The 12,900-nt window shown below is 41.2% G+C and overlaps 1 protein-coding gene across 3 annotated transcripts in view; it reads left to right on the plus strand.

The window, feature by feature from the left end:
* Positions 1–1,709: 1,709 nt before the first annotated feature.
* GPCPD1 (glycerophosphocholine phosphodiesterase 1) overlaps positions 1,710–12,900 on the plus strand; it is a 53,787-nt gene continuing 42,596 nt past the window's right edge. For 2 of the 3 annotated variants that reach the window (XM_028112995.2, XM_028112997.2), the window contains exons 1-3: positions 1,710–1,817; positions 7,006–7,082; positions 10,411–10,510. In XM_028112995.2, the coding sequence (XP_027968796.1) occupies positions 7,034–7,082; positions 10,411–10,510 (149 nt within the window). In that variant the 5' untranslated portion in view covers positions 1,710–1,817; positions 7,006–7,033. Of the gene's footprint in view, positions 1,818–4,208; positions 4,337–7,005; positions 7,083–10,410; positions 10,511–12,900 lie in introns of those variants that run through there. The other variant, XM_028112996.2, reaches the window with a different exon arrangement.

A 12,900-nucleotide genomic window follows, 5' to 3' on the forward strand; every position in this document is an offset into this window, starting at 1 on the left:
ATTGGATCCATCAACTCAAACTATGAACATCAGACAAATAAAGCTTGACTAAGTGGTGATCACAGGAAAATAAAAATCTATTATAAATATTTAAAGGAAGCAAACTCGAAGGGAAGAAATTCATCACTGAGATATGACTAACAACAGAGAAATGAAACTCCAAGCTATTAGGAAATGTACAACAGCAGACTTGAGCAGATAATGGTACATAATTGGGAGGAAATTTTAATTCTTTAAGAAATTTGGGATTAAAAGTGCCATCGAAAAACCAATGTATTCTGTGCCTAACACAAAGCATACACTTAATAATTATTTAGTAACTGAATGGGTGATATTGTCAGAAATGCCCTGGGATCTCATCCAAGCTGAAATATCAAGTGTGGTTGTGAGCACTTTGATTTATGAAACTAGAAACTCTTTCTAAAGCTAGAGTTTATCTAATACAAATGTTTTTTTGCTTTTTTTGTTTTTTTAAGATTTTATTTATTTGACAGAGAGAGACACAGCAAGAGAGGGAACACAAGCAGGGGAGTGGGAGAGGGAGAAGCAGGCTTCCCACAGAGCAGGGATCCCGATGCGGGGCTTGATCCCAGGACCCTGGGATCATGACCTGAGCTGAAGGCAGATGCTTAACGACTGAGCCACCCAGGCGCCCCACAAATGCTTTTTTTAGCAGGCCCATTCCAACCAATTTGCAACACTGAGCTATCTCTTACTGCAGGAGTTCTTAAACACCCACTAAAAAGGCGATTCTTTAATTTTTAGTATCTCACTTGATTTAAATGAAATATTGATAATGTAATTTTATGTTAGAAGTTAACCAGAAGTTAACTTTGACGCTGGGAAGGTAACAATTTAAGTTAGGTAAGTGGCAAATGCTGATTAATTTTTCTGGGACCTTCAAAAGAGAGAAAAACTTTGCTTTTTTTTGTTTTTGGTAGGGCTGATTTTTCACAAAATAAGAAAGGACAACATTTGCAGAGCGAGTCTGTCTTGCTTTGGGAAAAGTGCCTTCAAACTTTAATTTGCATACAAATAACCTGGGGATCTTGTTAAATGCAAATTAGATTGGGCAGATCCGAAAAGGTCCTGGGAGTGCAATTTTGACAGCTCCCAGGTGATGCTGCGGGCCTTGTAAGATTTTGCGTAGCAAAGGTATAAACGCTCAAACACCTTAGGTCACTCAATTCTCGTCTTCAACTTTAAAGACTTGGTCCAAATGTGCTTGCTGTTTTGTAACGAAACAAAGTTTCCAGAAAACACTAGGCCTGCTAATTTCCTTCACTTTTGAATGGCAAAAAATGCATTTCAGAACTGAAGCTCCGGCCTCCACGACTGGTCGTCCTAAGGTGGCTTTGGGGACCAAGGAATGCGCCTAAGACCCCAGTCCGGATGTCGGCCCTGCACCTAGCTGGGCTCCTGGTCTGCGGAAAACACTCACAGGATGGGGGGACCCCGGGGATACCCCGGCGCCCCCGGTCGCCGACGATAGCCCTTTCCAGGAACGCGCGGGCCCGTCCCCCGCGCGGCCGCCGATTGGCCAGGAGGGCGCCGGCGTGACGTCAAGCCCCGCCCCATCGCCCCTCAGGCCCCGCCCCGCGGGGCGGCCTGGTGGTTTGGTCTGGAGCAGCTGAAACCGGTTTGAGCGGAGCCGCTTCCTGCCGCTCGGCGCCGCCGCGGGCTGCCTGGGGGAGCGCTGGCGAGGCGCTGACGGCGGGCGCCCGGCTTCTCGGCCCGCGGCCCTCGCTCTCGAGCGCAGCGGCGGCGGCGGCGACGGCGGCGACGGCGGCGACGGCGCGGACCCGCGGAGCAGGCAGGTGAGGCGGGCCGCCAGGCCTGGCCCGGCGCTCGGTGCGGAGGCCGCGGCGGCAGCTCACGTGGCGACCAAGCTGTCAGGGCGGCCCGGCTGGGGATGCGGCGGGGCGAGGGGTGGGCAGGGGGCCCCGGCCCCGGCCCCGGCGGGCACTGTCCCCCGGGGAAGCACTGGCCTGGACGTTCGCGCCGGTACGTCGGTGGGCAGCCTCTATGTATTTCGACTTTTATTGTTTGCTCCCACGATTCCGCTGGGCTGCCTGGTGCTTAGTTCCCCTCTGAAAAATTTGTACAGTATTTTCCCTGCCAGAATTCATAGAGCCTAAGACCACCACGAGTATACGAACTTAAGGAACGAAGAAACAAAAATTGCCACTGAAATCCGTTTGTGCACCCCTAACCCGCAGCATGCCCCTCGCTCACCACTACTCGATCCGTCTATGCGTAATTCGTAGTGTTTTGGCAACTGCTTATTCTCTGAAATTGCCTAACCACATAGTCGAAGGCATGCTTGTATAATCCAGTTATTCCAAAAAACCGAAGTGCCTTCTTATCCTAAGGAGAGGTCCCAGGAATAGACATCTTTGCTCTCCGTGCAATTTTGGAAAAGCTGCACCTTCTCTCCAAAACTGCTCTTGGCCCCAAGCTCTTCAGATTGCCTTCATGACCTCTGGGGGAAATCCTCGATCAGTTAGGGGCTTCATCAGCCCCCTCTCACCCCGCTGCCCCGTCATAAAGGAAATCGTTCATGAATTCAGTCATGAATTGCAGAGAATTCTTTCATTTTGAAGCAGCTGTGGAGTCCGATATAGTGCCGACATAGAAAAAGATTGAACCGAGCAGGATGTTTAGACCTGATGATGTTTTCTTCATACTCTTCTGTGGCCCTCCCTGTTCGCGCCTAGTAACTACCCCCCTTCTCTACCTCTTCATGTTTCTCCCTCTTGCTACATTTCTGACAGTTGTGACTTAGCTAAGAAGTAAATACAAGCTATCTGTCCTTTTTTCAACTCCTGATGGTCTGGATACAGATGATTCAGGATAAAGCAAACAGGTAAAACTGCACATGGCCTAATCTGTTCTGGACTTGAGAACTAGGGAGAACCAATATTCTACACAAAATAAGACTTAGGAAAGTTCTGTTGGGAAAAATAATGACCACAAAAGAAATCTCACAGTGGCAGAGTAAAATTTGGTACTTACAAAAAGTAGGTTGATGAATCAAATCCTGGTATGTAATCTAACCAGGGAAAGCATATGAACTATACATGAAATAATATCAAGACAAAGTGAAATGGAAAACATTTGGAAAACTTTTACTGCATTGCTTAGAAAGTTGAACCAGCAATAAACCTGGCTTAGTGAAATCTCCAGAAATGCTTTCTTTATGAAAATCCATTCATGTCTGCATACATTTGTTTAAAATATTGGCTCAAGTATAGTGGGGTCAGACTAGTGGGGTCATAATGACCCTCCCAAAGGATTAACAGAAATTAACTTAGGAAAACATAGGCATTTCATATATTCCTTATGGCCAGTTATGAGGACCAAAGCTGCTGGAGTCTAGGAAAGAGTAAGACTTGGAAAAGGCTTTTTTCTTTGAAAAAATTTGAAGGAAGACAGAGATGTTCTTTTTGGCCAGAAAAACACATTTTAACTAAAAATATCTGTGATTTCAATATAGCTGTAAACTAAATGTTCCTGTACCTTGGTTTGCTTAAATACCCCTTTTGTTCTCCAAGCTGGTAGACCAGTAAGGTCTACCTATGTGTTGGGATAGTTTCTTTGACCAAAAAAATAGAGTAAAATTTATTTTGGCAGGTAGTGTAAACTCTGAAATATTTCTTGAATGTAAATTACAATGTCATACTTTACTAATTGCTTAAGTCTTTAAAATGTTAAAATACAGTTAGGTGCTACTCAAAATCTCAGATGAGAATACTGTTTGATATTTATCTTCAAAAAGCACAAAATGGAAGTTATATATAAAACAAATTGAGTTGAGGGGCGCCTGGGTGGCTCAGATGGTTAAGCGTCTGCCTTCGGCCCAGGTCATGATCCCAGGGTCCTGGGATCAAGCCCCGCATCGGGCTCCCTGCTCAGCGGGAAGCCTGCTTCTACCTCTCCCTCTGCCTGCTGCTTCCCATGCTTGTACACTCTTTCTGTCAAAAATAAATAAAATCTTTAAAAAAACAAACAAATTGAGTTGGTTAAATTACATTTATAGTCAGCTCATGTACATGAAAATGACTAGATTTTTTTCACCTTACTCTTGTGTATATCTGGAAGACCTCCCCTGTCCAAGTTGGGATTTTTTTTTTTTTTTTTTTGCTTATTTGGAAGAGGAAGTGTTGGTGGGTGTGTAAATTTTGCATTCCGCAACAGTACAGTATTTTACTTTGTCACTACTGTTTTGGTGGTAGCTGGGTGCCAAAATTGTGCGCGCCAATCCTGCACCAGAATTTTGGCCTCTGTCCACGATCAAGTAAACTGATGTAGGAGCAGCTCCCCAGGCTTTTATTTGGTATGGTATTAAATTGTGGAGGGGGAAGAGAGGAAATTAAATCACACTATAGGACTTTTGGCAATCCAAGCGAAAAATGATGCTTTGTTGACATCCAGGGAGGTTTTGGGGGGGGTATGTTTGTGCTTGTGTATGTGGTTTTGTACAGTACATTTACTGCAGCTATTACTGTAACTGTTACCAAGTTACTATAGGCACTTTTACAAGCAACCTTAAGAATGAAAGTCAATTTTAATAATCAATTGAATTTATGTAAGTTTCCCATTTAATGCAGTAGAAATTTAGAGGTAATTTTGTGCCAGTTGTTGATTTTAATACGTAGGAATAATTACATTTGATTTCCCTAAAATTGGCTAAAATAGATATTTAGAATTGATCAGAAAATAGTTGAGTAGCAACTATGTAATTATGTAGATGAGATTATGTAGTCCTTTGTTGAAAACTGACAGTAAATACTGGGTGAAAGTAGAAGTTGTAGGTTGAGATTAAGGTTGGTTATGCACCAGTTTTGCTGGATGATGGGGCTTTTTGCTGTGTATCAAAATTCAGTTACATAAAAGCCAAGCTCTTTTGCTAGTCTTGAGGTTTCTTTATATGACATAAATTAAATGTAAGAGTGTGGTGTTTAAGTGAACTATTTAATTATTAGAAAAGGAAATATTCCTATTCTAGAGTTAGTACTCTGATTCTTATCAGATGTCATATTAAAGGAGAGCTAATAAGATACTTGGATAATGATTGCTTAATGAGGGGGTTAACAGTCTACAGCTATTTTTAGTTTTAGAACATTCTTTGGCAGTGCTAGAACTGAATGTATATGCTTTAAATAGATTGTGTTTGTTCTGAGACACAAATTATTTTGATCAAGGACAGGATTTTCTCTAGTGCACGGTCTTGGGTTTTCTAACTGAAATGGTAGAGTTATCAAATAGGGAATTCTGTGTGAAGGTGATATGAAACCACATTGACTGGTGGTCTTGCTTAATACGAATATTCAGTATTTACATTTTATCATTGGTGTAAGTGGGATGATAGTTTGTAGCCAACAGTGAGTCTGGAATTTTGACCCTCATAGCAGCCCCCTGTGGATCAGGTTTCTCAGCCTCAGCCCTATTGTTATTTGGAGCTGGACAGTTATTTGTGGAGAGCTCTTCTGTGCATTGCATGGTGTTTAACAGCACTTTGGCCTCTATCCACTGGCTGCCAGCAGTATCACTCCCAGTTGCGACAACCAAAAATGTCTCCTGACATTGCCAAATATCCCTTGGAGGGCAGAATTGTCCCCAGTGAGAACTGCTTGCTATAGATCTACCTTAGCTTGGAAGTGTAGTTACCTGAGCAGCAGTGTTCATTGAATGGTCATTGCAGAGTTGGGTATACGTTCATGGGGTGGGAAAAGGAGCAAAGGGAAAATAGAATGAATAGCTATGAAAATTACTTTTATGATTTTTAAAATAATGTATAAATACAAATAACCTTTAAGCTGGTAAACTAATGAAATGATACAGAGTAAAGACATTGGAATTATTTTAGGAATACTGGTGAATTGGGGCACAAAATTTTGGGGAGGTTTTGGAGAAGTTATATAAAATGATCTGCCCTTGTGTAGAGTATGTGTTCTATATATAAGTTATATAGCCTCCTTTAGAATTGATACTGTATACATTTTTTAAAAAATCTGTTATCTTTCCTCAGGTACTTAAATTAGGGGGTGGTAAATCAGATTGGTTTGGCTGGGAAAAACAACCAAGAAATGAAAAATCAGCTAGAGAGAAAATGTGGATAGGACATCAGGATTAAGGGTTTAGATTTCTGTAAGTAATCGAAGTAATTCCTGGTCAGGGACATGAGGAAGAATATTTTAACTGACGTAAAATGTATTATTGGGAAGACAGAATCCAAAACACGGGTTAGAATGCTTAGGATTTTGAATGAAGTTCAGACTGTAGAAAGAAAGGCATGTATGGAGGATCAATTAGAATCAACAGGGTTTGGTAATAGATCGCAGAGTTGAGACTTTAAATTTGAGTCTACAGAACTAGAGTAATAACAGTCCAGAGAAAATCTGAAAAGAGTGGTTTATGGGGGAGGGTTGTGTTTTTTTTTTTAAGTTTTTAGTTACATTACTTAGAAGCAGAATCTGCATCTTGTTGCAGAACATAACTAGTTTGTTTCAGTGAATGGTACTGAAGTTCTTCAGTTGTTTCCTTGTTATTAAAGTTGAAACCTTATTGAAGTAGAAATTCTCTCTTGAGCCAAGTTTTTTTCTATCTCTAGTGGTTTTTTGTTTTTGTTTTGCTTTTTTTCCTCCATCAGAACATGAGCCTGGTCGGGAAAGATAGGTTGATTTCAGAACAGCTGCTTATCAGAAGAGAAAGTTTGTAACGAGAATCTTGAATCCTTAAAAAAAAAAAAAAAAATGTTTGGACACTTGTTTTGCAATTTTTCTGGTCCCTACACACAGAATAGGTTTTAACGTTATGCCTTAAAAATTGCTAGGTACTTCCTAAATAATTCATCCTTTATAAGTTTTCTGAAATCTTTTGTTCACAGTTTTGATTTATTTATTTTTGGTTTTTGTTTTGTTTTTTAATTTGTTTCTAGGTGGTAGCTATCTAGAGCTAGGATTTTTATATATTTTAAGTGACATCTTCTCTTTTTCTTCCTAGCTCAACATTGTAAAATAAATCCATCAGAATGACACCTTCTCAGGTTACTTTTGAAATAAGAGGAACTCTTTTACCAGGTATTGTAAAATTTTACTTTAAAACAAAATTTTACATGAGTATTTTTCTTATCTTGATTTTCTTAAGTATGCAGTTTGTTATTACAGTAGGACTAATTTTTAGATGAAACTATTGTTAGGACTTACCTGATTTTTCAGAAATGTGCTTGGAGTATAGTATACTTAAGGGGGCGCCTGGGTGTCTCAGTCGTTAAGCGTCGGCCTTTGGCTCAGGTCATGAACCCAGGGTCCTGGGATCGAGCCCCGCATCGGGCTCCCTGCTCAGCGGGAAGCCTGCTTCTCCCTCTCCCACTCCCCCTGCTTGTGTTCCCTCTCTCGCTGTGTCTCTCTCTCTCTCTGTCAAATAAATAAAATCTTAAAAAACAAAAAAAGAAAAGAAAAAAACCATACCTCCCCAAATAGTAAATGTTTTAGTCTCATATTTTCCAAGAAAGCTGTGAATTTACTTAATTTTGCACAGGACGAAGATAGTTGGACTAACCATGAAAATGAGGGAAATTTTGCTAGTGCAAGAAGTTGGTGAACTATTTGGTTAAGATAACTTTGTTCTCTATTTGTAAATTTTTTGGCTTATTGTATGTTTGCTGTTTACTAAAGCAGTGTGAAGTAATTTTAGGATAAATAGCATATCAAAATAGTATCACGCCTAGGGTATGTATCTCCTTATTTAATATACTCACTATACTGGCCAGTTCCTCAAATCTGTTACATTCTTTCCCTCTTTTGGGCCTTTCACAAATGGTTTCCTCTGTCTAGATCTGTGGCCTCCCTTCTCCCCTTTAACTCTCCTTAATGCCAACCCCACATTTAGCTAGGTTAGGATCCCTGTGAAATTCAGGGTTCCAGGACTTTTTGTAGTACCTTACAGATTTTATGGAATTATTTGAGTAATTTTGTTTATGGATAGATTGTAAGCTCTGTGAAAATGTGACTTTGTCTTGTCATGCTGAGTGCATGCACCTAACACAGTACCTGGCTCAGAATAGGGGTAAATATGTGTTCAAAGAATGAATAAATGATTCACTCTATATATTCAGCATCTTTGGTCTAGCAGCCATCAGAGTGATGTAGGAAAGATGTCATTTCGGTTCAAAGCCGTTGGCCAAGAAAGAATTCTTGAGACGTCTTTGGTGCAAACAGGTGGTTTTATGAAAGCACAGAGACAGGACCCGTGGGCAGAAAAGAGCTGCACCAGGGTCACGAGGAGCGGCCCGCGACATACTTAGAAGCTGGGAGGGGGTTAGGGATAGCGTAAGTCTCTGAGGAATTTTGGAAGCAAGGTTTCCAGGACCTTGAGGGGGCTAGCTGTTGTTGGGAAAAGGTAATTTATTACTGCCTAATAAAACCTGAGTCATGAGACCCTTCAGATGTATATCGGTGGGCCATATGCTTGGGGGATGATTGCCAACACGTATCTTGGGGGGGTTTAGAGGTAAAGGAAGTTTCCAAAGGAATTTTTATATGTTAAAGTAGACTTCAGGATTGGGGGGGGCATCAGACTAGAATTGTCTTTTGCCCTTAGCAAAGTATTAACATCGAGGCAGTTGAGTCCCTAGAGGAATGTCACTCTGCCTCTTTCAGGGACTTGTCAGTGGGCTGTAAGTAGTAAGGAAATTTCATAATTTTTCTTCTGCCTTTGTTTCCCACATCAAGAGCAGTTGACAGAGTGTATGTTTGTCCAAGCTAAATTCTTCGCCAAGATGTTCTGGTAGAGAGCTCCCATCTCTGGGCAGGATTCTGCAGATTGAAGATTGCTAGTCAGCTGATAGGTTGGCTCACTTGGGTCAAGAGCTCACCTCTAGTCCAGTGTATAGCCTTCTCTGTGGAGAGAAGACTACAGAGTGGTATCCTATCCTTTCAGGGAATTGTACACAGGCAGTTTGAGGTAGAAGGAGCTGGCCATGTCAGGCATAGAGACCAACCACAGAATTATCCCTAGAAGGGTGAGCTTGATGAGGGTCTTGTTCTCAAGGACTAGAGGGAAGTTAGTGGTGGATGTGAATGTAAGAGAGGACCATGTACACAGCAACATGTATGACTTTGGGAATGAATATTTATATGTAGCAACAGCGTTTATCCTTTTTAATCAGAGAAGGTGGTGATAACCTAAGTTAATTACAAAACAAAATCTGGTTACTCTAAAGGATTGGTGAATATTTTGATATGAGATCTCTATATGTAACCACTCTATGCTTGACAAACATGTATTTAGAACCCCAAAAACTTCTGAGTGATTATCGCACTTGAAATTTTAGTTAAGTTTTAGACAGTCCAAGCTTATAGAATGCTCATGCAGGTGGTTAAAGCCAACTACAATTCTGGCTTTACTGGAGTAGTGCCTGAAAGCCACTCAGAATGTGGAGGAGTTTGTCTTGAACTTTGTTCTCTTGGCCTCAGTTCATTATCTTTTTCTTTATGAATTTTAATTAGAGTAATTCAGAGTGTATTGCTATGTAAGTCCAAGACTTCTCCACTTATATCCAATAATTTTTTTTTTTAAGATTTATTCATTTTAGAGAGAGCTTGTGCAAGCAGGCGCAGGGGTGCCAGAGGGAGAGGGTGAGAGAGAATCTCAAGCAGACTCCCCGCTCAGTGTGGAGCCCAACACAGGGCTCGATCCCACGACCCAAGATCATGACCCAAGCTGAAACCAAGAGTCGGACGCTCAGCTGACTAAGCCATTCAGGCACCTTGAAGTTGTAGACTTTTGCTGAATGTATGTAATTCAGCAAATATAGGTGACAGCTATGTTTTGGTTTGTCTATTGATGAGAAGTGTTCCGGTAAAACAATAGTCATTATTTTAGTAAGGAAAACTAGATTTTTCGCTATGTAAGTCTTTGTTTTGAGGACTTTTTGTTGTTGTCCCCATTGCTAATTTTCTTAATCTTTAGCTTGTTAATAGCCACTGTTTGAGTTCCTGGAAAATAATGGTTACTATTTCTCTAGAATACTTACATGCATTTAGTGTGTGCCTTTTTAAATGGGAAGCTGCCTTGAAGGCAGGAACTGTGGCATGATCACTTTGTCTTCTTGGTGCTTGTTATTGGCTCAGTTATGTGGTTGAACACATGAAGAATAGTTCATCTCTATACATCCCTCCTTTTCTTTGGTTTTGGTTCTGTAGAGGTAGGTCAAGTTAAGAATGCAGGTGTTGGTGCAGTGCCTGGGTCTGACACATGTCTCCAGGGAGGCTCCTCCATGTCTGCTAAAGGAGACTCTGCATCTGGGTGAACTAGTGGAACTGACTGCTCTTTTCATGCTTCCTAGAACTAAAATTTGAAACTTTTTTGCTTAGCCCACTATAACTGGTTGTTCTCTTTCTTTAGGAGAAGTTTTTGCCATATGTGGGAGCTGTGATGCTTTGGGAAACTGGAGTCCTCAGAATGCTGTGGCTCTTCTTCCAGAAAATGAGACAGGTGGTGAAAGGTAAGAAGGGAAATAACAGGTTACAGAATAATTGTGACATCCAGATTAGAAACTTGGGGGGTTTCTAAGATACCTTCGTATAGTTTTCCTCTTTTAATTTTTATGACCGTTCTTGCATGTGCATAGAGTGAAGTAGTTGTACAAGGTTGGTTGTAAAAAAAAAGTTTCTGTTTCTCAATTTCCCACTGCAACCGTTTTCAACTTTTGGCTGGTTCTTTTGGTAGTTACTACCATATTTCTAAATTATAGGCTTACATTGCTATTTCTTATTTTTTTTTAAGATTTTATTTATTAGAGAGAGAGAGAGAGAGCTAGAGAGGGAACACAAGCAGGGGGAGCAGGAGAGGGAGATTCAGGCTTCCTGCCGAGCAGGAAGCCTTATGCAGGGCTCAATCCCAGGACCCTGGGATCATGACCTGAGCTGAAGGCAGACGCTTAATGACTGAGCCACCCAGGCGCCCTGCTATTTCTTATTTTTTTAAGCTTTTTTAGGTATTATGTTTTGGCTCTCAGTATATATTCTTTTTTTTTTTTTAAGATTTTATTTATTTGACAGAGAGAGAGAGCACAAGTAGGCAGAGCAGCAGGCAGAGGGAGAGGAAGAAGCAGGCTCTCTGCTGAGCAGGGATCCTGATGTGGGGCTCTATCCCAGGACCCTGGGATCATGACCTGAGCTGAAGGCAGTCGCTTAACCAACTGAGCCACCAAGGTGCCCCTATATTCTTTTTTTTTTTTTTTTTAAGATTTTATTTATTTGAGAGAGAGATCGAGAGAGAGAGCACACCAGTGGTGGCAGGGGAGGGGCAAAGGGAGGAGGAGCAGACTCCCCGCTGAACAGGGAGCCCGATGTGGGGCTCGATCTCAGGACCCCGGGATCACGACCAGCCAAAAGCAGATGCTTAATCAACTGAACCCCTCTCAGTTACATATTCTTGATAAAAAATCTGATTTTTGCTTTGGCCTATAAAATAATTTCCTGTAGAAGAGAAGTGGAACAGGTATTTTAGTTAATGTACTGAAATGAGTTTGCAACCGACATTAAATACAGCACTAAAGTTAGCATGGGTGTATTGGTGCATTGCAGTGGGGAAAGAGGGGCCTGGGTGCTAGTTTCAGTTCTGCAGTTAACTGCAATCTTGGGCAAATCTAATTTCTCTAGGCCTGGGTTACCTCATCTGCATGGTAAAAGGGTTAGGACAGAATCAGTGAATATTGACAAAGATGGTACTTCTTCACTTGGGGATATTTGGAAGCGTTATGGGTTGTAAAGATATATGTGTGGGAGGTAAGGAAAGAGGAGATTGTAAACAGTATACAAACACATGCAGTGGCCCTAGGGAGAAACACCAGATTACATGATTATTAAGCTCAAATTGTTTTCCATGTGGAGCAGTGCTACTGACAATGTGTCCTGTGGGCCAGTGCTAGAGGAAAAAAAACTAGTTTTTCTAATAATCAATGCATTATGTGAGAAATACAGAAATTAAGAGCAATCATTTAGAAATGTTTATAGCAGTTTGACATTGCTAGGACATTCATGCATGTCATTGTGGACTCATCTCTGTTGCACTGGATACATAGAATTATTGGTTACAGGACAGACAAGCAAACAAAAACTGGTCCTTCACAACAGATAGCTTGAGGAGCACTGATGGCAAAGCAAAAGAAAGTAACAATATAGTACCATAATGCAAATTAAGGAAAAGGAAAACAGGGGCGCCTGGGTGACTCAGTCAGTTAAGCGCCTGCCTTTTGTGCAGGTCATGATCCCAGGGTCCTGGGATCCAGTCCCCCATGGGGCTCCTTGCTCAGTGGGGAGCCTGCTTCTCCCTCTGCCTGCCGCTCCCCCTGCTTGTGCGCTTGCGTTTTCTCTGACAACATAAATGAATAAAAGCTTAAAAGAAATCTTTAAAACACCGTTTTCCTATTTGTCATTAGTGTGACACTTTTTCTTAGCCAATTCTCAGCTGTTTTTATAAGTAAAGTTTTATTGGTAAATAATATTGGAATCACAGAGGAATGAAATGTTTATTCCCTTCAAGTGGCTATTTTTTCTTCCATTTTCAGATCAGTCTGAAGTAAAACCGTGTATCTTTCTGAACTTGTTCCTAGAACACACCTTGCTCTGAACACTTGAGCTGCCCTGTCACATGTCTTAAGTCCATTTCGGCCAACCTGGTCAAAGTTATGTGAACAGATGAGATAATACTTAACTACGCAACTTGAAGGGACCAGCCACTTTACCTTGCTGACGCACTTTGAAATGTAATTGATTCATATATGGCAGATAAACAGTGTTTCACATGGAGAAAGGAAGTAGATGATACAAGAGGATACAAAAAGCATTTGCCTTGAACACCATTCTTGTGTTTTAGAATTGTGTTTATTTG

The sequence above is a fragment of the Eumetopias jubatus genome, unplaced genomic scaffold (genome assembly GCF_037043125.1).
Source record: "Eumetopias jubatus isolate StellerSeaLion01/CBP00866 unplaced genomic scaffold, mEumJub1_p1.0 scaffold_9, whole genome shotgun sequence".
NCBI classification, from domain to species: domain Eukaryota; kingdom Metazoa; phylum Chordata; class Mammalia; order Carnivora; family Otariidae; genus Eumetopias; species Eumetopias jubatus.